This window comes from Pipra filicauda, unplaced genomic scaffold, assembly GCF_003945595.2.
Source record: "Pipra filicauda isolate LSUMZ 115617 unplaced genomic scaffold, ASM394559v2 scaffold66_size7647185_pilon, whole genome shotgun sequence".
Taxonomy (NCBI): Eukaryota; Metazoa; Chordata; class Aves; order Passeriformes; family Pipridae; genus Pipra; species Pipra filicauda.
The window spans coordinates 1617689-1644663 of NW_024104831.1; the positions used below are offsets into that span (position 1 = coordinate 1617689).

Here is a 26975-nt window from a genome sequence, read left to right on the forward strand (position 1 = left end):
TTATTTTTTTAAGTGCTCTATTTTGGCATGTCAGAACAGCACAGCATTTCTTGTATACTCACATGTGAGTCAGACCTCCCCTGAGAGGCTACCCTCTTCCCCTCACAAAACCAAAGTCAGACTCAGTGTGTTTTATTGCCCCCCTTCAGAATCAGGTTCAGAAAGCAAATCCACATCTCTAAATGTCAAGGTTTGTATGGGTTGTTTTTTGGGGTTTCTTAATCACAATCCTGAAGGGAGAAACTATTGTTAATATGATAGAAAAATTTTAATCAAACATATGATTCACTGATCTGTCTTTAGACCACTAAAACAAATTCACATTATGAGACATGAGAGTTTCTGAGGTGGCAGTATTTTCAGTATTTTCACACTGATGCATATTTGCATTCCAACATTATCTACCATATTTATGAAACCAGACCCACCCAAAACTAAGCACTAACAAAATAATCAGGAAAAAAGTCAAAACTGAAGCAGCAATATGGTATTATTTTAATCTTCATTAACTCTCTCCCTATGACTCTTCCTTGAATTTTTTACTGCAATGTACAAAATACACAGCCTGTCTCGACCAGGAGAATGAACTGTTCCTGAAGATAGCCACATCATCACTGTCCTCTTGACACATACTGAGAACAGCTAATTGTTTAAAAAGGACAGTAACAGTGGGGGGTGGGAAAGCGCTGCATACACTTACTAAAGTGTAACGTAAGTCTGAAGGCTCTTAAGGTCTTTCAGCACAAGAGCTCTTACCCTGAATGTGCAAGTATGTGCTCAAGCCAGATAACAGCTGGACAGGCGCAGCAGGAACTCAGAGCAGCACCAGGAGGTGGCGCTGACCACGGATGTTGAACCAGCTACACCTGAAGAGCAGCAGTTCTAGCAAGTTCCTGACATCCCTCTGCATTCAGGTTCCACTCTTCCCCTTCAAAACCTCAGAGATAATTCCTTCTTCAGGAGCACTCAGCCCGGGAAAGTCTGAAAATTCTCTGTTGGGTATGTATTTCAATTTCTTTTTGCCTCCTCTGCAGGATAAGGAGGCATCTCCCTAGTAAAGGGACACTATGAGAACCTACTTGTGACTGCCCTCATTGATTTCCTTTCCACCTCACTCAGGTGCTGTATTCCTTGGCAGAGGGCCTTAATAGTCTTCCCCTTTTCTTCCTGCAGAGCCGTCTATCAGGCTACAGCAGCTGCCTACCACACCAGAAGCAGCGACTAAGTGAAAGTGGAGCGCAGCTCTGCAGTTCAGTGGGATTAGAAACAAAAGGAACATGATGCAACTCAGGTGCTTAGATGGCTGCTGTTTCCAGCTGATGCAACACTTCTGGGACAGCCAGGAAGAGGGACCATGCTTTCTTCCTTCACCTCAGACAACGCTTACTACATGGATAACATTGTTCTAACTTGAATTCTTTTCTTTGTTATTAGAAAACAAACTACTGGAAACCATCTTTGTTTGTTTGTTCTTTCTTTTTTACACATCATTCAATCTCTCATGAAATCAAGACTGTTATCTGGATGACAGAGAAATATACACTGCTGAGTTATTACAACAATAATTTTACACCATCCAAAAAAAGTAACTGTACAACAACTTTCCAGACATTAAGTTTCTTACATCAGAGATGACAGACATTGATTCCAACATTGATTGTGCAAATACCAGACTTCATTCACTTGTCAAAGAAAAAAAAGTTTCAAGTTAATCAGCTGCAGATTACATTCTCCTGGTTTTCTTCATTCATTGTTCTCATAGTGACAATATCCATTAAAATTATTTTTTATTCTCAACAAAATTCTAAACCTACAGAAAGCCTAAACAAACAGGGAAGGGGAGGGGTGAAGACTACAGTAGTCCTTAACATACATGTATGTGCACTACAGAAAATAACATCTTTAGCTTCTATTTTTACCTTAACAGGAAAATGGAGACAAAAAAGTTTACTAGAGTTCATCCTAAAACCTAGGCAAATCATACCCAACCATCCACCATACATTTTTATCATTTTAATGAGAATCATGTGAATTTTTGTAATCAGTGAATACAGCAGAAAATACTTCTGGGTTTTTTTTTACACCAGATAAGCCAGTAGTGCTATAAAACTCACTGTTTAGAGTTCACTGTATCAATTAATAAAGTCTCAAGAGAGTTATTTAACCAGCAGTTAAACTCTGCCCAGCTACTGAATGCACCCATCTACTTTAAGATAGAGATTCTTAGAAGAAAAATAGCGGAAATTAAATATGAAAACTACACATTTCTTATGGAAATTAAATTTTATTTTGGGTACACGTAGAATTCCTATTATGGAGAAATATCAAACTATGGAGAATCAGTATTTTTAAGTAGAGGGTGCAGAGAGAAGATTCAGTCCTTTATAAGCTTATCAAAGAAATGCACTAGGGTTTGCACGGGGATCCTTTTGGTTCCTGTATCTATAAGTCAGCCAGACTCCCAGAATCTGAAAATAAAAACCAAAAGATATCATTAAGCAGAGGCTCTCCACCTCATCTTCTATCAGTTTTACAAAATTTGTTTTAAACACAAGTTTAGGATATTTTACTGCTGCTAAAACTGTACAGCCACACACCAGCTTTCTCAGTTAGAAACAAGAATGCACCCTCTCAGAAAAAAAATTGATTCCTGGCAACAGAGAGAACAACAAAACAAAAAAGCCAACACTGTATCCACAATGCAATACAAAATATTACCTATAGTTATGTCTAGAGTTAAATTATTCTTCCCCTTCCCCAAATGATCAGTATTCACAAATCTCTTTTTAGTATAATGATAAACAAATCCTCCAAATTGTTTCATTTTTCTCATGTATTTTCAAATCTTGACATTCCCCCGACCACATCCCTCCTTCCCAGCAGCTTCACTTTTTTTAGTAGGGAAATTGAGGGCTGATATCAGAGTGATTCTGTATAAGTTGCTGTATCTCTCTGGTTGCTGCAGTATCTACAAACCTTCTAAAAACTGCACTATGCAGCAGGAGGAGTATTTTCACATGCTCTACTATGGGGTCACAAAAGACATCCTCTGAGGATTTTTATACACTAATCAATAAAGCAAGTTATGTATCATCATGGTACTAAAGGAAAGAATCAAAGACCTTTTTTATTTTAACCTGCTTTTTCAATTCACTCATCCTGCAACTCTATCTTTGCACTACAGGTGGCACCAAAAAAAAAAAAATCCTCAAAGACTATGTGTCTGGGTGAGAGGGGAGTAGGTGGGAAGAAGAGGGAACAAGGTAAATAAAGCAATGGCACTCTTTTTATTACTGTTGGAAAACAGTAAGCCTGAATAACTAATTTTCCGAAAAACTTAAAACTTTACAGCACCACATTTGAACATTGCCGTTTGTTGCCTAAATAACAGAGTTGCAAGAACATCTAGTGCTGAAAAAAGACAAACCTTCCTTCTGGCAGACTTAAGAGAGCTGATAGCCTTGAAAAATTTGACCTAATTAATTATTTGACTCCTGAGATAGGACTGAAATTTCGTCTAATAAATCCCCTAAAATTAAGTGTTTCACAAAACAAAGTCTTAAAAGTCAGGGAAAAGCACTCCATTTTCTAACCTCCTACTCACCTCTGTGAAACTGAAGAAAAGTCCTATGCCTCCAACAAATCTCAGCACCATTCCAGAATATTCCTCTATTATCGGTGCACATGGTTTACACTGGCGAGTTCTAAAACAATCCTGTAGCAGATACAGAGAATTTCACTCCATTTTCTGATGACCCTTCATTGACTGAAAGCATCTAGTTTGCTCTAGAAGAGACTGCTAGCCATGGACAAACTCTAACGGTTTTAAAAGGCTCCCAAAAAGCAAGCGACCTTTGCAGGGTGCTCTGTGATTGTCTTTCCAGTAAATTACCAGAAGAGCTCGGTATCACTTTAACAACTGTTTTACACATTTGTTAAAAGGCTGCTGTCTGTAACTATGAAAACAGTTGTAAATTTTTGAACACAGTATGAAAATGTTATGTTTTTTCACGCTTGAAGAACTTACAGCTGCGCAGGTTTCATTCAGATGAAAAGCTCTAAATCCACAACAATTCAGATTTCTCTCAATATCTGTTCTTGCACTGTTGGTGTTATTCCATCCCACCTCTAGCAGTTCACTCTAGAAGGCATAAGCAAATACATATTATATTAGTTGAACTGTTCTGCACTGCAAACCAATATGAGGCCAAGTTGATAATGCTCTAACTAAAACCTTCAGATATTGATGCTTAACAGGATAATATACTAAAAATTACCTGAGTGCCCAAACAGCCTGTGTAGCTAATGAAATAACAGCACCTAACAGCAGCACATCCATGGATATAATTAATTTTCTTTCTTTGTTTTTCCTAAACTCAACAAGAGCACTAGTAATGAGACATGCAATGAATTTAACTGGGACTGCTCAGACTTGAAACAAAAAAAAACCTATTATGTCACTGTACCTTTGCCCACCTCTTATGCAGTAAGAATTAAGTCTCATACCACATGGAAGACTGTTTTACTCTCATACATAAGGGTCACCTCTGTTCCTAATGCAGCTACAACCTTTTCAGTTACACAAGAAGAATTCAGTGGCTTTATCACCTTTTCATTATAATTACTGTAGACTTCTTTAGCTTATCTTAAATTGCTGAACACATGATATATTCAAGATACCATGCTGCTATACCTGTGACCATAAACCTAGAAAAGAAGCTTAAAATTAAATCAATTTAAAACAAAAAAAAACCATCTGAAAGTCATTTTAGGACCCAGATGTATTTCTTTCTAGGTACCAGAGCCAAGCACTGACCAAAGTCTAGTCTTTAAATAATAGGATAATGCTGATTTTCTTCAAATGCGCTCTCTCCATTTTGTGAAAGACTATATACAAAGATGTGTGCCTGTGTAAATATGTATTTATAGTATTATGTTATAGATAAACTGAGAAATCAAGACACTTTCTTACCTGCTGGTCCTTGTTTAGTGCCAAACAGGCACAGGAGACAGAAAACTGGACAATAAAGACTAGCAGAAGAATAATCATGTACTGAAAACAGTAGTTAAGGATATACTCTGAAATTCATTTTGCTTTTATAACATATACACCTAATGGTATTCAGTATTTCACTGGGTAAGTCTTTTGACACAAAAAAACTATAGAAGCAAATTCTGGCTGGATGTGGAAAATAATGTTCCCAGAACTCAATTACCATATATTGTCTCTTTTTGGCTACTACTACACATAGCTGGTATTGCCAGGTTAGATATTTCTTGCCTAGCAAGAAAACATCAGCAGAGAGGTTAATAAGAGGAGCTTTGAGAGGAGAATCTACAGCCAGTTCCTCCAGTTTTAGAGACTCATGCTGTCATTTCAAAATATTTCACTTAAATAAAGAAAATATTTTTCTGGGTGTTGCATATCCAGAACATTTCTTTTCAATTACATAGTCTTGTAATTAATTACAAAAAATAACTTTAGCCTAGGTTTTTAAAAAAAAAAAAAAAGCTAAGAGTTGCTCTTGGAACACAGCCTCACACACTTTTGTACTGTTCCATCTGAAAACAATATAAAACAAAAAGAATAAACTTTGACATTAAAGATCACACTTTGAAAGTTGGGGATCACCTTCACAATTTGGTTGCTGTGCTCAGAGGCATATACTTACCTCACACAATTAAGCTGTCTGTAAAGTGGAGGTCAGTACTCTTTCATAGACCGCAAACATTAAACATTAACAGTTCACATACTTTAGCTCTGTGTAGGACTGAGCACACAGTAAGAGGCACCTGTGACAACGTAAGCCACCATAAAGAGCTGTCAAAAAATTACAATATGTGAATGCTATCTTCAGAGCACAGAAAAGGGAGAAAAAAAGGAAGCTGAAATAAAGTTAAACAGGAAGGAAGTCTAATTTAGACTGTACTTGACCAAAGTAAGACTGTGAATTTCTGTTCTGTTTCTGAAGCACCTTCCCCATCAGTCTCAGCTGACCAAGCAGGTTGTTTACATGGCTTGAACCAAGCTGCAATCAATGCAATGCATCAGAAGGATACAAAGAATAGCAATACTTGATGATGTTTCACCGCACCGATCAATCCGACTAAGGCAATAAAGAAGAGGAAGACTCCAACAGCAATTACCACTCCTACAACCCGGAAACTAGAAATGAGGCCAAAGCCGATTCCCCATGCCGCAATTCCAATCAGCAGCAGGCTCACCAGCTGGAGGGAAGAGAAAACACAAAGTTAGTCTATGTATTAAAAGAGGTTCCTATACACAGATACAATTTTTTACATTAAAGTTGTTAGTAGAAAGGTACTATGTTTCTTTCCAGTGCAAAGAGAAGAAGCACAACCCTAAACAAACCAATCTTCCACTTCATTGCAGAGGTAATTTCAGTTCCAGATGTTTTAAGGCACACATATTCTTCAATACTGTTGATGTGGGACTGTAACAATTTAATCTACCTACAAGTCAAGCCATGTTGCACTATCTGTGACTGACTAGAGACACCAACCGAGATCATAACATAACAAATAAGCTAAAAATCATCGGCTTTAATTCAACAGTTGAATGAGAATGAAAATTCCAGATGTTTTGTGAAACTAAGGCAGTGTATTTAAAGAAAATGGAATTTACAGCTTCGCAGCTCTGGATGCGTAAGAAAGCGCTCTTTGCCAAAGCTAACTGTAATCGGGTATACAGCTGTATTAATTAACTGGGGAAGTTTTCACACAGTTGATGATATAACACAACAGTTAACACGGTCACATAAAAATACTTTTTAGATCTGAATCTCAAGAATTTCATGCAGTAAAATAATAAAGGTGCCCTGTCTCTGCTACATATTTCTTCAAGAAAACAGTTGTACTATTAACCCAATCCTATTTCAATACCCAAAATACTTATGCTGTTTCCTTCCTTTTAAAGATGGTATTCGGGAAAGGCAGGCATAATCGGTTGCTGTTAGTTCACTGGGATTTATTGTTTATATGGGCAGGAAGCTCCAGCCTTTCCTGTTTCCATGCCAAAAAACACAGAAGCAAAAAAAAAAAAAAAAAATCCGAGATGAAAAGCTGAAGAGAAATCTGTAATGAGGTACAGCAGGAGTGAAGCAGCAGACAAAGCCAACCCAGATGTCCAATACACTCTCTGGTTTGAAAGAGACCTATGTGTAACACATCACTCACTACACTCTCTGTTAAATGACACCAATTCAATATGCAAGTTTTAACTTTTTGGAACTCTGACCTCATAAAAAACATCCAGAAGTTGTATAATTATTTAAAAAAAAACCCAACCCCCACAAAAATAAAACAGTAAGTGCTTAGTCTAGTCCAACTACTTGGCTTTATTTGATAACAGATGTAGAGCAAGCACTTGTACCTGCTCACTGGTTTCCATTCAAACAAGGCATATCTCATGACATTTTATTGCTTACCTAGAGGTGGGGAAGGAGATTAACAAAAAAATAGGCAATTTCCAATTTATCATTTCAGTATACTTACCCTACAGCTGGGCTTTTCTGTTGTTTTTAATGCCAAATACAGCCACATATTTTTCAGTTTAACTACATTTTAGAAGACTGAAGTATGCAATGCTGCTTTTGAAACATAGAACTGCTTTTGAAACATAGAAATCTAGGATAACATCAGGAAAGCTAGTAAAACAAGCTGAGATGCTCATCAAGACCAAAACCCAGGGGGTGGGGATTTTTGTGTGTTCACACAGCAACACATCCCAAAAAACTTTTTACCAAATGCCAGTAATCCACAAAAGAAATTAAAGGGTCTGCAAGAACAAAAGTAGGATATTTATCAGACCTACACTTCTCTCAATACATGAAGAGACAAAAAAAAATTCAAAGGAATTGTTCAATACTAGCAGAATTTTGGGATTATTTCACATTTGTTTCTCTTAAACAAAAGACCTTAATTACCATGTTTATTTAAAACCAAAACAACAGGCCAAAGTGTCATGAATCAAAATTACAGAGGAGGAAGAAAAAAAACAAAACAAAGCATCTCGGCTAAATTTTCTGAATCCATTTTGCACAAGGCTATAAACTTTCTGATGTTAGTACACAAAAAATTAGCCTTGCTAAGCAGACAGTTATATGCAAGACCTGCCTGTTCCCATCTATGCCCATCCACTTTATTTCAGTGTCTCATTTCACCGGCAAGATTTATTTTTCCACGTAAGCACCAAAAACAAGCAAGCAACAAAAGAAATTCCATAACTCAACTCAAATGCTGACTGACGTCCCATGCTCTGCATCAACTTCTAAGCATTGAACTTGCATTGCCATTACACAGCTCTTCAAACTGTTACAAAAAACCTCAAAGGCAATGTCAAATTTCAGTTTATTTCACAAAGACCAGATGAAACTTTGTTCCTAATGATTTTCACCAATACTTTTCTGACTGAGCTGAATGTAAACCTTTACTTTTGACCAATTTATCTCCAGGATACCAAAACATGTTCAGTTCTTCACTCATCTGATAAGAGGTCCAAAACAATTAGATGAAACTAGTTTTATTCTTAAAATACTGGAATTAAAAGAAGAGACAGAATCTGTGCCTATAACACCTACTGGATAAACACAGTGCATGAACTGCAGGGTACCAGTTCCTTCTTGCTGCTGTTACTCATCTCATCTTATATTAATCTGATGATATGTGCATGAAATTAGTCATATGACACTAGAAGTTATTACCCTGACCCCCTGGCACAAAAAGTTTTTCTGGTAGGAACAGTCACATACAGAATTGAGACCAGCTCTGGTTTTCAAGTGGAAAAAAAAGCATCTCTGTTTTTTAAACACATTATTGAACCCCAAATATTCAGGAATCAGTTAAATGGTTTTGAAAAATAAAGTAACATAAAATAGTTTAGTTTTCCTTTGGATCACATTAAAGTTTTAGAGCCATCAGTTTCCTTTTCAAGTGCTACCTCCATAACACCAAGTCTGTATTTTTTCTCCTTTCACTTCACAAAGTTGTCCAATTTCTTAAGACATCTGGAAATTCAGTGTGATCACAGACCTGTGCTACTGGTCTCTGGTTGAAACTATATGAAAATGCTGTATCCAGTTAGGTAGATCCATGATATGGATCAAAACCATTATTGGTTACATTATTGTTTTGCCACTTGAAAGCATGGAAAATTGACTCTGTGTTTCAAAACTGAAATGGAGACTGCAGGTTTACAAACCATTCCAGAAACGGATTCAATATTAAGTTCCTGACTCCTCCATGTGTTGACTGAAAGATGAAATTATGGTTATTCTCTTATTATCAGGTTTGGAATGGACTATATGACTGTTGAGCAATAACTCTAGATATAGTTTTATAATGCCATAAGGTGAAAAACTAAAGTAAACGCACGCAACTACAAACAGGAAAAATGTCTTCAGCTGTTTTGAGCTCAAGTTTTACAAGTCTGTAAAACAATGCAAGGCTCATAGCATTAGACACTGTTTAACCACTAGAAATGACTATTCAACAGTGCTTATTCCAGTGTTTTGACATGAAAGGATTTAAATGCAGTATTTCTAAAAGTGAAGCTGCTAAGACTTCATAGTAAAACATACGTGAAACAAAGAGACTCTAACTACTAATTTTGGGCTGGAAGTCAGCTTAAAGAAGACAGAAGTTTTCTATCAACCTGCACATCAGGAAGTCTTCCTTCATCCCCATATCACCATTGGCGAACCAGTGCTCAAATCAGTCCAGCAGTTTAATTACCTAGGCAGCCTCATCTCCTCGGATGGTAAGATTGACGGAGAGATAGACAACAGGGTAGCAAAGGCATATAGTGCTTCTGGAAAACTCCATAAAAGAGTTTGGCGAAATAAAGACCTGAAGAAAAGCACAAAGATCAGTGTTTACAGAGCCATAGTGCTGTCTACTCCTTTAAATGGGTCCGAATCATGGGTCATCTACTGCCACCACCTGTGACTCCTAGAACGCTTCCATCAACGCTGTGTCCGTACAATCTTAAACATCCACTGGTCAGATTACGTGACCAATACATCTGTTCTAGAACAAGCAGCAGTCACAAATATTGAGGCCATGTTGCTGAGAACACAGTTGCGTTGGGTAGGACACCTCTCAAGGATGAAGGACCACCGCCTCCCTAAGATCTTGCTTTATGGTGAACTTGCCACTGGCTGCTGCAAGAGAGGAGCCCCGAAGAGGAGATACAAGGACTCCCTGAAACAACATCTCAGCCTTGGCCACATTGATCTTCATCACTGGTCTACTCTGGCCTCCAGCTGGGAGGTCTGGAGACACACTATCCATAACGCTGCTGCTTCTTTTGAGAACACACGCAGGATCACTCTCGAGGAGAAAAGACAACACAGAAAAAATCGTGTCTTGCTGATGATACCACCTAAAGAGTCTTTCTGCTGTGCCTTTTGCAACTGGACTTGTCTATCTCGCATTGGCCTTTTTAGCCACCAGCGTGCTTGTAACAAATGTGGGGAGAGCCCTTCCCAAATCTTTGTTCGTGAAGCCCAGCCATGAATGTAATGTACATTCTAAACGTACAAGCTTTACCTACATACAAAAAGGTCATATATTTCCACTAAATAAGGGAAAAAGGACTCTCTATGGAGCTTTTGAATGTCACATTTTATTTTACTGAGACCGCATTTCACAGCACCAGAAGTCCCTCAAAGTAATCAGTCTCATCTTTGGAAGACTGAAGTACATGTGAAACTCCATTTTACCTATAAGAATTTACAAACATAAAGCTAGCTTTGGTTACAAACACTTCAAATATTTGCTTGATATATCTACCAGAAATAAATGAAATCACAGTCCAGTTTTTAGTGATTAGGGCTGATCCAGTTTCCCACAGGAGTCTCACTACTAAGTGGAAAAGGCATGGGTTGGAGAAATGGCCTGTTACACTGGATGGCAACAGGGACTGCCAAGCTTAAAGGGCAATAATCAGTGGCTCAGCATCCAGCTGGTAGAGGGTAAGAAGCACTGCAAGGGCTGATACTGTGACCAATATTATACAGTATCTTCATCAACAACCTGAGCATAAGACAAAATGAATCCTAAGAAAATTTTTGGATGATACTAAACAAGGAAGAGGGACTGACAACTCAGAGGGACCTTGATAAACCCAAGGAATAAGCCAACAGGAATCTCATGAAGTGCAAAATTCTGCTCCTGGGGTGCTTCAGTGGAGCCTGGGATCAGACCGGTTGAACAACAGCCTTACTGAGATAGATCTGGAGATCAAACTGGTTACTGAGTACGAGCCAAGAGTCAGCTCTCACTGCAAACAGGGAAAGCCAAGGAGTGCAATCAAAGGAAACTCAATGCTAGTGAGACTGAAGCTCAAATACTGTGTTCTATTTCAACCCTCCCAGGTTGAAAAGGAATTTGAGAGCCTGGTAAGAGTCAAGAAAATGGCCTGGAGCTTTGAGGATGAGAAGCAGGTGATGGAGCTGGGTTTGTTCAGCCTGACAAAGAGGCAGCCTAGGGATAATCAAACAGTAACTGAAGCTGCAGGCACACTACAAAAACCATGGAGGCAAACTCTTCTGGGTATCACAAGTAACAGCTTGGGAAGTTCGGACTGGACATCAGAAACATTTGCAAGGCGGTTTGGTGCCTCACTCAGAAAGCTGATAATCTGTGTTCTAAGAGGTTTACAAGATTCCACAGACTATGCCACAGCTGGCAAGACAGTGTTATTCATAAACCTGCTCTGAGCAGGAGCCTTGACTGATAAGCCTCAAAAGTCCCTTCCAACCAACACTCCCACACATCACAGCCAGCTCTTCCACATGGAGACTCTGCCACTCTCCTCCACATCAAAAATCAAAGTTTCAACAGGCAGATAAGAGATGGATTTAGCACTGACAAAGGACTGTTCTGTACCTTCTAGTTCACTACATAGCTCCTAAATCCTGTATCAACAAAGCACCTTCTTACAATGAAAGGAAGTCTTTCAATAAAAGAGCAATGAATGATTCTCCAGAAGTACTTACACACCTTCAAAAACACAACTACAAGTCTTGTTCTCAGAAGTGATTTAAAAGGTCATATTCACTTAAGGCACGTTCACATAGAAAACCAACAGGTATTAAGAGCAAAAGAATTTATAATAATCTCAAACTGGAGTAATTTGTGTACAGGATGATGCTGCAAGAACATACTGTCCACAAACCAGAAAAGCAGCACAGAGCCATGGGAAGCATATGCATGTGGAGGGGTGACAGTATTTTAAAATTTTAACATCCTCATTTACTATACACTATCTCCTTCATCAATATAAACCCTAGCAACCTTACTTAAAAAGCACACATGCAAATACAGGCAAACACATTCATATAAACTCATAAATTTGAAATTAAGAAAATGCTTTACCAGAACAAACCTATAGGTAGGACAAATCCTAAGTGAAGATCAGTAGTTTTCCACATGAGACAAGAGTATTTCTTCCTTGGAGTCAAAAAAAAAAAAGAAAATCAAGCATATTGTCATTAGACAAAATGTTACTACCATGTCAGTATCTGTACAGGGAAGATTTTAAGGACTGTAAGTTGAAGATGAGAGGAATGGAGTAGACTCCACTTTAGGGGATTTCCTTTTTTTTTTTTTTTAATAATACAGATAAATACAAACATTTGAACTTCAGAGATGTTTCAAAAATAACAACAAATCTAATAAATCTCCTAATTTGCTATACTCTTTAAATTCAAGTTCACTTGTGCACATAGTTGCTCATTTCCTCACTCCTAGAAAAAATGTATTTCTCTTCACACATACCCTTTGTATACTTATGTACAAGCTTACAGTCTAAATTACAAAAAGAAACCAAGATATCAACACATGATTTCTCCAGACAATGCCATTGAGAAACAATTCAAATGCTAAAACCGCTTCCTCCTTCCCACAACAGTAAGCCACCAGAAAATCTGCTGTTTTGACTAACTGGCAACTTTTTGATATTTCAACTAGCTGGCTAGGAAGGAAGTCATATGCAGAAGTTCATGTTCCCACTGCTTTCTTACAGCCTCAGCCCAAGGAGGTAAAAACTGCATTTCAGAATTTAAATTTCATGAAATACTGACTCACCATTCCCAGGTAATGAGATTAGATAGCATTTATACTGGTACCAACAATGGAAATATTTACAGAATAGCTGTTAGGCTGGATATGGAACAGGAACTAAACCCAGAAAGATTACACAGATGATGAAATACATCCTCCCTAAGTTCATATTTCACTACTTTTAAGGAAGCTTTAAAGCTTAAACCTCAAATGGCATATATATTGAAAGTAGAGCTGTTTCCACCACTCTCCCCTTCAACTTGGCCGTTTCTGCACAGCCATAGAGAATCAATGAGAGAATAGAGAAGACAATTCTGTTTCCCCGCACTTCTTCATCTAAAAACATCACATTAAAACAGGCAAACAACAGTATATGGTGGTATATCTTCAGCAAGTTAAGACTAAGTTAAAATGGTTTCTATCACAGCTGTAAGCTACTTCACCTGTAAGCAACTTTATCTCCTTACAGTATTTCTTCAGCTCTATTGCAAGGAAAAGGAAAGCTTTGGTATCTCCAAAGGGTTTCTAACAGAAAGCAAAATCTACTACACGACTTACTTAAAGGAAGAGTGACCAGTAGTCTGGTTACTGAACAACCTTGAGACACGAAGTGTGAAAAAGCAATTTATGTGAAAGGCAGCATTCCTGACTCTTATCACAAAAGCCTGTTCTTTCAGTTTCAGGCCTAGTAAAGAGTTATGTTATTGGCCATGTAACTACTTTCATGCTATAATGTCAGAGAAATTTAACCGTTTAATATTCCCTGGTCTGTGGAAACGAAAGCTTTTCACTAAGTAACAAGAACAACTGTCTCCTAAAATGTTTACTTGCGTTTTCGTATTTGTTCGTTGTTTCTTAAGAGGCTGTAAAATGTTTTCACGAAGTCTGGCGATCCCACAGATCCTTCTTCCATACATATATCTCCCTCAAAACAAAAACAACACTACAAAGAACACAACTAATGATGTAAGCTACAAGGCTACTATAGGGCGCTCAAAGGGCTTTTCAATAACTGCCCTGGTTTCAAGGTGTCTATCATCTGCACCACTCGGCTGAAAAGATCAGCAGTATCAAACCATACCATCCTCCATATTGCCTCCTTCTCTGTGCCCTGTCATTCTCCTGTTCCTTCCCTAAGGACAGTCTGCCTTCATAGCTCTAAATGCTACTGTGCACTGTGTGCAAGACAAGTGAGAAACCAAAACCCACTCCTGGGTCTACAGACTCAGCACGCGACTCGATTCTGAGATGCCACCACAAACTGTTGTCACTTTGGCTATAAGATGACACACGGTATAGCTGAGGGGATTCCCAAGGCAGAGGCAAAACATTTCCCAATATGTATTTGTAATTTTGCTGTACTCTTATGTGTTCTCAAGTGTGAGCATAGAAACCTTTCCAAAACACCAGGGAAAACAAAAACCATCAACCTTCCTTGCCAAATACCTGGCAGCTTCTGTACCACTGTTTTATTTACATGTCCAGGCTAGATAGCACAGCTTATACTGCCACCTTCAACCCGTCCTTGAGAGCAACAGAAATGGCTCCAAGGCAACCTATCCCATTTGCTGAGCATCCAGTCATGATGCTGAGCTAGACCAGCACAGCACTGGCTGGTGCTGGGGCAACCTTTTGATGCTGGACTCCTAAATGCTGACTGCAGACTGTCAGACAGAGCAAACAGCAGCCTGTTTACTTCTTACAGCCAAAAGCAAACTTACACAAACCAAAACAGAACTGCACTCAGAGATCACAGATCCACTTACCACTGTGAAAGAAACTGCCACTTGAGGCAAGAACTGCGTTTCTCTTATTGCTGGTTGCCTGTACCTGGCTCCATGTAGCCACCACGTTAGTCAGGAATTATCAGATAACACAGAAGACAGTCACACTCTCTATCCCCAGGAAAATCCAGATGTTCACCCTGCCTCTTAACATCAGGTTTCCCCCATGCAGCAAAAAGATGGAGCAGACAGATTTGCATGGAAGATGTAACATGGTCACTCCTCTGCATTAGGAACTCTGCATGTAAGACAAACATTACAAAAAACCCTATGAATTAAAAACTCTATTAAAATCTTCAAGACCAGGTTGGCTGGAGCTTTCAATAACCTGGCCTAGTGGAAGGTTCCTGCCTATGGCAGGGGGATTGGATCTCCATGGTTTTTAAGGTCCCTTCCAACCCAAAAAAAGTCTATGATGCCAAGTACACGTTGTGTGACAATCTGAGAATTTCTGTACTCATGTTTGCATATTCCAATAATACCAGTAAAGCAATTTTGATAAAGAGGGCAGAAGGTATGCAGCCAGAGAACAAGAGGCAGTGATGGGAAAAAAAAAAAAAGAAAAAACCAAACTTCCAAGCACAATGCTTTGAAAATGGATGCAAAAACCAGGACACTTAATAGGCAAATAAAAAAAGAGTTTCAGAGAGCAAAGTAATATAAAAAGAAAATTACTTTGACAAGTTACTTTGTAGCATCAAGAGGAAATGTGGATGCTTTTGGAGGATGAGCTTTGTGCTAATAAAAATGGTATTCTAATGGTAAAGGTACCACACATTTTACTTTAAGTCAAGTGGTTGCTCTAGGTATAAGAAAAACTGAAAGCCTACTCATCAAAACAAATATGTTTACATACTGAAACAAACATTTCATGTTTGGTGCTGCAGCAAAAATTAAGTAGTTGCTCGGGTGACAAAACCAGCACACAACATTCAAATGAACTGTATTTTTTTAATACATATTTAAATATTTAATCTTGTGGCCCACCTACCACTTCAATCTTTCACCACTAGATAGGACTTGGGAATTTCCCTTTCCTCTCTGAAAATCTGATCTGAAATTGGATATTAACTGTTCACACTTAAACACAATTACTGAAGACTTCCTTGGAAGGAACACTGTCCTGAAATCCTTGTCTGGTTAAAGTGAGCAAATATCTACTTAAAGTGAGCATCTAGAGTTCTCATACCTGGAAGATTAGAAGTCTTTAGCTGCAAATACATCCTTGAATTTGGATTAATTTTGCAGACAGGCATTTTTAGCAATTTGTATAGATTTTCCATTCGATGAGAAATGTAGATATGACCAAATAAATAAAGACAAAATTGCTCAGATACCCAAAACTATTATTTTAAAGGTCCTTGTATACAGACAGTTCTTCCACGTAAGGCTTTATTCCAGCAATATATGTCATTATATGCACAGAGTCAATAAACAGGCTCAATTATTTTTCTTTACTCTTCCTCTACCCATAAGGAACCATACTGAAGTCAGCAAGGCCCAGTATAATGCCAGAATATAAAATAAATTTAAAAATAGAATCAGAGCTTAAGGACATTAACTTAATCCAGAGAAGAACCAAAAGTCATCAGCAAAGTAACATCTGAAAAAAACATTAAGTGAGCAATAAGGTTACTGGGTTTCTGGTTTCTTGCCTTAAACCAGTAACTTATTACTGCCAGGAGATATATTTTTACTGATGTACTACTATAAAAAGTAAAACAAGACAGCACTTACAAAAAGAAAAAAAAAGGAAAATAAGCTCCAATATAACATCCTATCCTAGGACTGTTTTAAAGAAAAGTAAAATATAAGCCATAACCCCCAATATACAGTTCTGAGGTCTAATTCATTCCAAGCATGTCATACAGACATTAGTGCTCGCTACAAAAACATTTAAGAAGCGTTACCTATCCCTTCTTACACCCACTAGTCCCTTCTCACCACTTATTAGTGAATTAACATTGTTTAAAAAGATGATGAAGTTATTGGTCTGATTGCCTTTCATATTTTTTTTCCAGCTGAGAGAAGGTAAGCCCATGATTCAGTGTGTTGTTGTAACCCAAGTCTTGTATTTTCAGGTTTCTGTCTAACCAAGGAACAGAGAAGCCCACACATTTTACTAGATCAACCCACCAGGCCAAGTAACCACCTTAAATATTATTTCTGCAGCTCTGAATTTAAAAGTGTTAGTCTTTTAACTTGTCTGTAACTTATAAACAAGACTAGCAATAACAATTGGATAGTCTAGTAACTATCATTCAAAGAAGTCATTCCTTCTCTTCAGTAAAAATATATGTTCTGCACAGGTCAAATGACAGAATACCAAGTGACACCCACAAAGTAAATTCTACTCATCAGAGCAAGACTGAGATCACAGGTGCATTGTACAGGTATCACAGACAGAACTACAGAGGTCCAAAAGATCAACCCACCCTTGCTGAGGCCAAATATACCCAGAAGACCTAGCAGACTCCTGACACCTGGTTAACATATGGCTGTAGGAATTAAGTGATGGAGTCTTTCAAAAAAAAACACCTGCTGTGCATAGGACAGTACAATGAGATTTGTGCACTTATTATATGAGAAAGATCGAGATTTCTCTCACTCTTCTGTCACTCAAGGAATAACAACAATAACAAAGGAAGTCTTGCTTTAGACTCTTGTTTACCAAAAAATGAAATTGGGATGGGACAATCCAACTATAACCCACCCTTTGGGACGGAAAAATCCCACAAAAAGTTGATCACGATGATCAGAGTCCCTTTCAATCTGATTCTAACTTAGCTGCAATCATGAGAGTATACATACCCTGAACTTACCTTCAGCTATAGATACCAAACAACACCATGCCTATCTGCTCACCTTCATTCTGGCTGGGGGTAGCATGGGCAACAGAAAGTATCACAGGGATTCCAGCTGACTTTTACAGTGGGTAGGCTGGGCTGCCTAAGCATGCTTTTTCAGGGACATATTCCACTCTGCAAGCTCCTTTAAGGAAAGAGGACAAGCAGTAGTGCAGCCTCACCTACATGAAAGTTTCTGTTCTGCTCTTTCCTGAGGAAAGGGGGAGGGTCCACCTCATACGCCAAAGAATATAACAACAATTAGCTATGGCTTCAGCACAGGCACTTCTACATCCATTCATGCTTCATCCTGGGGATCACCATCAGGTCCAGTAAACACCAGCTGTTCTGTTTGTTCTGATGAATGGCATTAGACCTGTTTGTTCTCCCCTCTTGCCTTCGGTCGAGGTCAGGCAGTGCTTTTGGAAAAGCACCTACAGAACTGCCCACAAGCACCGGCTGGCCCCAGTCTCAGTCTGCTGAAAGTCATCCTCAAGCACAGTTGTTAACTTGAAACTTTAGAGGACATACTACCTCTCCAGATGTGCTGTGAGAGGAAGCCATTACACTTACTCCTGTTTCTTCCTATTTCTGTGTCATTTAAAAATAGACAGTGAGGGGAAAGAAACCCACAGCTATACCACAATTGGAGATTTTATTCTTCTCTGTTGAAAACAGGTCCTCCAACATGCTGGAACAAAACCAGGCACCTGTCTGGAGCTCCTCAGCAGGTCAGTTATTTCAGTTTAACATACGACTTTTTCCCTCCCTCTCACGTATGTTCCCACCACCCAAAGCAGCCGGACTTTGTTGCTCCCAGGGCTATCCCAGGGGACAGCGGAGGGGAGGGGAGGCCTCGGGGCCTTGTGACTAACCGAGCTGCACTTATGTCGGCGCTGCTCCCTGGCTGAGGAATAACAAAACAAACCCTTCTCTGCCTCACGCCTGGATTAATGCAGCGCCCTTTCCAGATGGAGAAAAAGGGCACGGGCGGGCCGGGCCCTGGAGCCGCTCTTTCCGGGAGATGAGACACCCCCCCCCGCCGCCCCGGGCGGGCAGCGCTCTCGGACCGCCCTGGATTTTGATCCTGAGAAGCCACGTCCGCGATGTGACAAAGCTCGGCCTAAGCGCTGTCATCTCCTCACGCACACCACCCCCATCCCATCCCATCCCATCCCATCGTCCCGAGACGGAGGCCGCGACCGAGCGGCGGCCGCGCCCCGGAACGCCCCCAGCCCCACAGCCACGGCCCGCCGGGAGAAGCGCGGCGAGCCTCCCCTCCCCACCCAGCGGCGGAGCGAGGGAGTCCCCGCCGGCCCGGCCCGGCGGAGCGCGGCGGGCACGCACCGTGTAGAGCAGGTTGAGGGCGCAAAGGCAGTTCTTGGAGCAGGCGAAGCCCCCGCACGCCATCGCGGCTCCGCCACCGGCCCCGCTCAGCGGCCGCAGCTCCGCGGCAGCGCTAGGAGGCCGCAGCCCCGCCCCCGGCGCGCGCGGGTGCGGCCGCAGCAGGTGAGCGGCGCCCGTTGATTGGCCGCCGCCGGGCGCAAAGGTAAATGTATGCAAATGTGGGCGGTGACGTCACGCCGCCGGCCTCTCTCCGGCGGCGCCGCGATCCCGCTCCGCGATCCCGGGTGGGCCCGGCGCGTCCCCGGGGGGCGGGAGCGCGCCACGTTCCCCGCTATTGTGACGACACACGCCTGGGCCTCGCCCCCGCCGCGCCCCCGGTCCCGCAGCGCCGCCTGCCCCGCGGCCCCGCCTGCCCCGCCTGCCCCGCCTGCCCCGCCTGCCCCGCCGCCCCGGCTGCGTGCGCTGCCTGCGGGTCGAACCGTTCTGTGCAGGGCACGGGCGGTTCCTCGCGGCTCGCTCGGGGCGGCACGTACCTACAGTCGATGGCCTGTGTAATCCCGAGGAGACATCCAGGGATTTACTTGTGCAGGCCGTGAAAGTGTTCGGAGTGCTGTTAGTTTTACCAGCTAATCACAGAATCATCAGGGTTGTAAGAGACCTCTAAGGTCACGAAGTCCAACCAGCAACCTAATGCTTCCACTGTCTACTTATTTCTATTTTTAACATTTTTTTATTTACTTTTTTTTTGCTAAGTCGTGTTTTCAGTGTGCTTCATTACATGTTTAATCTGTACATTTCCTTAATTTGAGGGTTAAATGTTTTCACTTACAATTATTTCACTTTACAAAACTGTCTATCAGTAATTTCCTGCTATTCGGTACCTAATTCTTATTGCTGTTCTCAAGAGGCTCGAGTGGTGTCCCTCTTTGCTAGAACTCTCCAAAATCCTGTCTCCACAGTCGCCATGGGCTGGGCTCTGCTGAATGATGCTTTATAACAGCTACAATAAATCTAATAACTGGCAGCTATTTCAACATGGACATGTGTTGCAGGATTAATGTCCAAGACAGTTTCTTATCTTTTCTGCTGGGATTCACAAAGAGACAAGGAGACACGTGTTGCTCCCTCGGGTTGTCTGTAGGGGTACATCGCACAGTAGTTTTACTTTATCAGGGTTTGGTGTCAAAGAAGTTGGGATGGTCAGTTCCTAGTAAGCAGAGGAAGCTGCATCTACTTTCTGATAAATTCACAACAATTCTTAATAGGAACTTGTCATCAAAACAGTTCAAGGAGGAAATTCCAAAAGCATTTTGTTTTCTGTAATTTGGCTGGCCTTCATCTGCTAAGGGAAGCCCCAGCAGGCAAATAATCCTTGCCAACAGTGAGACAGAGAGCAGTTGAACAGCAGCTTTGTCTTTCCTAGTCTGTCATTCAGATCTTTTGTTTTTCTTTTTTTTATTTTAAACATCTTTTTTCCATTCTCTTTGATGTTTTGCCAGACTTCTGCAATTAAATATAACACACATTTTTTTCTCATGCAATAGCAAACACTCATTTTTTTACTGATGTATATCTACCTCTCAGCTGGTAGACAGGCAACAAATTAAAATTCTCCAATATTTGTGACCACAAATTAAATCTGAATGCTCAACAGCTGCTGAAGTTTTATGTATGTTTGTTTCTAAACTTGACAGACACAGACTATCCCTGCTGCTGGAGTTTTGTGAAGTGACAGGAGGAGTTAAAAATCTGTTGGTTTGTTGGGGTTTTTTTCACCTTGATAATTAAACTGACTTTTAATTTGGCCTATTTGGCTAATTTGGCCTGTTGGAAATGCATATTTAATGACTGGAACTACTGCCTTTACTGGTCCACGCTTCTGATCTTTTGGGCCCAAATCTGGCAGAGCATAAACCCAGTATAAAGTCATTTGGTTCAGTGCAATTTTACTGGCTGTTTTTAATTTTTTTGAAAATACCAGTTTCAGAAATTCTTTGATGTCTACTCAATAGGAAAGACTATCTTGAGTGTATACCCGTTCCTGAACACAAGAAGCCATCAGCATATCAAATGTTTTTGTTGGATTTTGTTGCAAACGCTCACATCTAAAGTTACTATACCATTGTTCCTTTGGTTATAGTGCTGAATTATTCAATATTATCATCCGCTGCCCTTGGGCTTAGGAGATCTCTTTCACAGTTAATTATTAAAAGATATACCTCCACTTTTTTAATTAATGCTGGTGTTTCTTATTAAGGGACCCAGCTCCTACAGCCCTTTGTGGGTGGGAAGTACCTCTTACATGTTTCCTATTTCATGTTCAGGCAGGCATCGAACCATGTCTAATGCAACTTGGTTCATACCCACCTCTGACCATAAACTCTGGGGCACAATTCAGCTGGTATAAACAGTCAAAGGCTCCAATTAAGTAAATAGAGCTATGACAAATGTAGCAGGGGTCTAGTTCTCCCTCTCCCACCCCCTTCCAATTTTGTTTACAAGTTATGGTACAAATTTGGATTTAGAATAATACTTTTGCTGACACAGCAGTTGTCTGTGCTGACTGCTGTAGTTTCTGATAGTGGATAGGAGTACATCTGTGCTCCCGTTCCACATCAGACTTCAGCACTTAGCTTGTATTTTGGCTGGAACTAAATTGGCTTAATTCTTTTAAATGGCTAATTATAATTTGTTAGTTATGGAAAGAGTCTCCTGGAGTTGGAAGGAAATCTTTCTCCCTTTGTAGGGAAAACATAGATAGTGTTTATTTGATTTTTTTTTCTTAAGGTTATTTAAATAGCTGGTCCAAGTGAGGATTCTAAGTGTTTGTCTCCTCAGCCTTTGTCTCTGTAGGGGATAAATGCTGCACTCCCATCTGTTACATGAATTCAGAGCTGCCAGACGTAACCAAGAGCAGAATACGCCTTCTCCTTTTCTTCCCTCACTCGCTTGTTCTCTGCTTCCTTGCACAGTCTTTGTTCTCCTGACCTTCTTTGGTGTATTTCAATGGCACTGCTGGCAACAAGAGGGGCTACAAACAGCGTGAATTAGTCTTTCTTTCATGGGAAACTGCAGCAGGGGGGAGAGTACACTGGGCACTTGTAATGCTGCTGATGTGCACTTACAAGGCAGTACAAAAAGTAAACGGTCCTGCAAAGGGAAAGGGGAGTGAAAACATAGAGTTACTGGGTCTCAATGCTGGCACACTTCTTACAAGTCAGAAAAGCTTCAAATGAAGTCGTTTGGGTAGTTTACACTTCTTTTCCTGGTAAACTCACATCAGCTACATTGGTTTTAGGAGGTTTTCTGCATGGGGCCTTCTGCTGAAACAATGTGAATGCAAACTCAGCTTGTAGGCAAATCTTTTCTGTTTCTGTAGCCTGTGACCCCATGATTGCTGCTGGTTTCTGTTATTTATTATGTCTGTGAAATCTTAAGGTCTGTATCACTTCTGAAGCACAAGCTTGAAATGTAAAGGCTCAAGTATATACAAAATTCTCCTGAAGTATATACATTGTCTTTAAGAATGTGTGACCTCCTTTCTTTCTCTCTACTATTATGGCACGTCTGAAACTGTGATTGAAACGTTGTTTGCAGAAATTGATTTTTATCGCTTTATTTTTCCCAGGTTTACAATGAGTTGTTGACAGCACTTTGAGTATTTTATTTCACTCTTTGTTTTGCAAAGTCATTTTTCTTTCCCTGTTGTTTGTATGAAGTCTCTCATGCACATCAAAATCAGGGAGGGGGAAAAGAGGGTTAAAAAAAGCCAAGAAATACTATGAGTAATATTTATTGTGTACAGTTGACATATTTAGATGTTAGTTTTGAGGTGAACAGTGTATATGCACAAAGGAGCAGGGTTTCAGCTGGCTTAACTTGGAGTAAATAAAGGCCTTATCTTACCTTTGCAGTTGACCATTAAAGTATGTTCCTGTCCCTGGGCCAGTTAAGTACGTCTGAAGTTTGATGACAACTGTAGAATCTGTCAGCAAAGTCTGTGAAGTAAAATGCTGGTTGTCATCAACCGTGTCTCTCAATGGATGTAGAGTTACCAAAGTCCTGTCATTTCTTGTGTCGTTGAACAGGGAAATCTGAGTCATCTCAGTCACCTGAACCGCCTCAGTTATTGAGTCATGTCAGTTAGTCACCTTAGTTGTCAGTAACCTATGACTGAATATACGGAGTCAATAAAACATACACTCGAAATGTTATCTGCAGTAACAATCGAGATTTTTTTTTTTTAATTCAGCACAAATGTCCTGTGGATATACCGCAGTTATTTCCTGATGTATTAGTAATGAATTGGCTGTGCCATGTTGTTTCCATGCAGTCATGACGTCCTCCCTGCTTCCTGGAACAAAACCAGTTCCCAGCACTGCTGTTGCGCTTGTGCCATCCCATCCTCCACCTTAAAGAAGCCCTTTCTGGCACTGGGCAGTGAGGAATAGCATGGGTAAGTGTAGCTGTTGATTTAATCTTTGCTGTCTTACAGGTTGACACAAAGGTGTTGTGGTAGTGTTTCATGATGATCATTACAAGCCAGACACGATGGAGAGACAAGTCAAGCATACAGAATAAACTTATTTGTGTTGTTTGGATTGGAGGTACTTCTCTGCAGAGAAGAAAAAATGTACAAAATTGTTTAGCTTTTTTTTTTTTTTTTTTTTTTTTAGTGGAGCATTGTAGATTGAGAAAGGGAAATTAGGACAGGAAAATAGGACATTTAAGTACCGTGGCTAGAGCAATCCACAACTAGGTCAGAAATTAGCTCCTCCAAAAGCACAAAGGCATAGCACATGTTCAATTTAATAAAGGTTACAAAGGAAATAACAGTTTGTTCATCTTTGCTCTTGGAGAGACAGATAATGAATCTGTTCTTTGGCAAACTTTCTGACCAAAATCCAAATGGCATAAAGGTCCCGCATTAAGCCCGGGAAGTTAAACTGCTATTAGAAAACTACCTAGAAGAGAGACTCATTCAAGCAAAAGCAGTTACAGGCAAGTGCAAAACTGTTGCTCTGGATGGAGCGTCCAGATTTCCAGTCTTGCATTTTAAGCCTTTCTTTATGATTTCCACCAGATCTACCATGCAGTGGTTGAAAATAACATTGGAGTGTAACAACAGCACATCTACTTGTTAATTCAGTTGATGCCCATGTCTTTTGATTGTCTCATAAATAGCACTTGCCAGACAAAATATAGGCTTGTTTTTTCCCTCTACTGTTTACAGACAGGTGAGGGGGAAAAAAACCCCAAAAGAACAAAACAAAGAGCTAAAATAGCCCCAGGACACAGACTTTAAAACGAAAGCATATTTCCAGAGGTCAGCCTGCTAAAAATAGTCAAAGAGACAAATACTCATTCTATAGGTTCAGGAGCTAGGTGTTGGTATTTCTGAAGTCCTTAACTGTAGGAATCACTTTTTGGCACATTATAATCCATTTTTAATTAAGCTTATAGAGGATGAGGATAAGGAGAGTTTGTTGCATCTAATGTATTAAAGAAACAACTAGAGGCTGAAAATACCAGTATAATGATATTTCGAATAGTAGTATACGTGAAAGGCTTGACCTAAAGCCCAGTTCTTCTGTTCAAGACCAGGATTTGGAAATGTTCTGAAATTGGGCTGTTTCTAGGGAAGTCTGGAAGAGAAAAAGGCAGAATTCTAGATCCAGGAAGTGAAGCGATCTAGTGCTTCCTGCAGCCAAATCCAAACTTACTTGTCCTGTTACGTATAAGGCACCCACATGTCTCTCTGGAGAGGTGGATAACTGCTCGGAAAGTAGCCTCTGGAAGACTGTGTGTATCATACTCTGCTTTCGCAGGAAGTGGGTCAGAGCAATACGCTGGCACCTCACCCATCACCACGTCTGTTCTTCAGGTCTGAAATAAACCCAGCAAACTTCAACAGCAAACATAAGTTAAGACAATAACTTTGTGCTTAACAGGACATGTTAATGCTTGTGGACTAACAGTGGGGTGTAAGCAGCAGGAGAATAAATAGTTTTCAGATTAATTGCAGGTTTTATTGGTTTTATGTTATGTCTGCTGGAAGTTCTCATTACCATTGCATCCCAAAGATTTCCTATTTATCACATTCAGGTGGAAACCATCACCCTTTGATTTTGGTTTAAAGGGAAAATGGATACCATCTGCCCAATGCCCTCCCAGGTGATTCCCTGGGAGACTTCCAAGAAATCCTAAGAAGCAGAAATCCGAAGTCTTTACAAGTACGTAGCAGAACAGTAGAGGATGGTTTGAGCAAGGCCTTGTACAGTGGAAGCATAAGGGTGGGGAGAAAAGCTGGGTGTTACAAAGGAAATTTGAGCACCAAGGCTCTGATGTAAGCTGATTATTTAAGTGATAATCACCAGGTCTGTCTTTTGGCTGTGTCACTGCTCCTCCTGTGTGTGTGAACTGTGACAAGTTGTGATGGATGTGCCCATCACAGAACCACGGAGAGCACAGGTTGGAAGGGACTCCTGGTGGTTGTCTGATCCAACCTTCTGCTCAAAAGCCAAAGCAGTTTTGTCAGAGAGATGTTCAGTCAAATTTTGAACATCTCTGAGGATGAAGGGCCACAACAACTTGTTCCAGTGCTTGAGTACTCTCACTGTGAAAACTATTCCATTATCAGAATTAACCTCGCTGCAACTTGTGACCATTGCCTTGTTCTTTTGCTGTGTCCATCTGAGAAGCTTGGCTCTGTCTTCAGTCTAACTCCTTTTTGAGAGTAAAAGACTGTAGTCAGATCTACCCCCAGCCTTCTTCTATGTAGGTTAAATAAACACAGTTCCATTGTCATTCCTACGTCATTTGTCCAGGAGCCAGAACAGTAATTTTTTTCCCTGTGACATCATGAGCTGGTATTTTCCTTTGGCATCCTGATAATGTGGGGTAGATCACTTCTGAGAGAATAGAGACATTTCATTCAAGCCAGCAGTCCCCAGGTGAAACAAATTCATAGGATAAAGAAAAAGAATGCCAAGCTTTGTTGTATCTGTTGTTTCTTTCTGTGGTTTATGTAAAGCACAGTCAGTGTGCTCACCCTGCTCCGTCAGTGTGGCTTAGCTGTGGTAAAGTTAGCTATTGTGGTCCTGTGGTGATGTAAGAATCTTTCAGAAATGGACGATTTGGCTATGAGCAAAACCTTGAAAACATGAGTAGTAAATGGCTCAAAATTCAGAAGGTAAATTTAAAGAACCTAATTTCTTTCTTAATATCAGATCTTAAACCAGTGTCATAACTAATTTAGACACCTGACATACATTTTGAAGCAGCTGGTTCAGTGATAAAAATACGTGCCCTTAGCAAGTCATCTTTCTTTAAAATGTCGCATTATTAGAACAGTCTAGCTTCTTTTCTTGCAAAGAGAAGACCTACAGCCACGAGCTGCCAGTATTGTGAATACAGTGCTTCTGAGCAGGCGTGAGGAGCATATAGAAAAAGCTATGACTCTTTAGTTAGGAAAACAACCTGCTCCTGCCAGCCAGTTCTGCTGCATCACTGCCATCATCTGTGCGCAAGCTGGGGACAAGCTGGAAAGCAGTTTCATCATCTGGTTGTTTCCCTTGACAGCACTAAAAGCGTATCAGGCCCTCACATAAAAATTTAAAGCAACATGAGTGCTCAAGAGTATGTTCATCTATAAGAACAGCTCCTTATTTTCCAGTAGTCTTCTTGCAAGCAGATGACACTAACAGCAGAATGGGTATCTAGTAACTAGGAAATAAAAGAAAAAACCTTGTTTGTTACTTCAAGTGTCAGGTGATATCCAGAGTTTGACAGTGAAACCCTGAAGTCTCATGTTTATTCTGAATTTTCTGCTTTGCTCTTGAGCTATATAAATCCAGCTCCAGTACAGCAGCAGACATAACACTTTGAAAATCAGCCTATTTGTCTTGGTGTG

The 26975-nt window shown here is 40.3% G+C and overlaps 1 protein-coding gene and 1 long non-coding RNA gene across 3 annotated transcripts in view; one reads left to right on the forward strand and one right to left on the reverse strand.

Moving 5' to 3' along the window:
• TSPAN13 (tetraspanin 13) lies at window positions 1-19313 on the reverse strand. The gene is made up of 6 exons (XM_027723201.2): window positions 19064-19313; window positions 6061-6228; window positions 4973-5053; window positions 4028-4141; window positions 3605-3715; window positions 1-2468 (listed from the first exon to the last, which is right to left on the reverse strand). Exons 1-6 carry the CDS (start codon window positions 19124-19126, stop codon window positions 2394-2396), a joined length of 612 nt encoding a protein of 203 aa, XP_027579002.1. The 5' UTR covers window positions 19127-19313; the 3' UTR covers window positions 1-2393.
• The window catches only part of LOC113989028, a 16466-nt gene continuing 8483 nt past the window's right edge, over window positions 18993-26975 (forward strand). The window contains exons 1-2 of one of the 2 annotated variants that reach the window (XR_005566224.1): window positions 18993-19265; window positions 23397-23519. This is a non-coding gene — a long non-coding RNA (uncharacterized LOC113989028). Of the gene's footprint in view, window positions 19266-19512; window positions 23520-26975 lie in introns of those variants that run through there. The other variant, XR_005566223.1, reaches the window with a different exon arrangement.

What these genes read in the sequence shown, in the direction of transcription:
- TSPAN13 (XM_027723201.2), bottom strand. Translation starts at nt 19,126, where the DNA reads ATGGCGTGCGGGGGCTTCGCCTGCTCCAAGAACTGCCTTTGCGCCCTC. An exon ending in CCCTCAACCTGCTCTACACG is followed by an intron (nt 6,229 to 19,063) that starts GTGCGTGCCCGC and finishes TCTTCCCTCCAG; the next exon opens with CTGGTGAGCCTGCTGCTGAT. An exon ending in TGAATGAAACCTGCGCAGCT is followed by an intron (nt 3,716 to 4,027) that starts GTAAGTTCTTCA and finishes TATCTGCTACAG; the next exon opens with GATTGTTTTAGAACTCGCCA.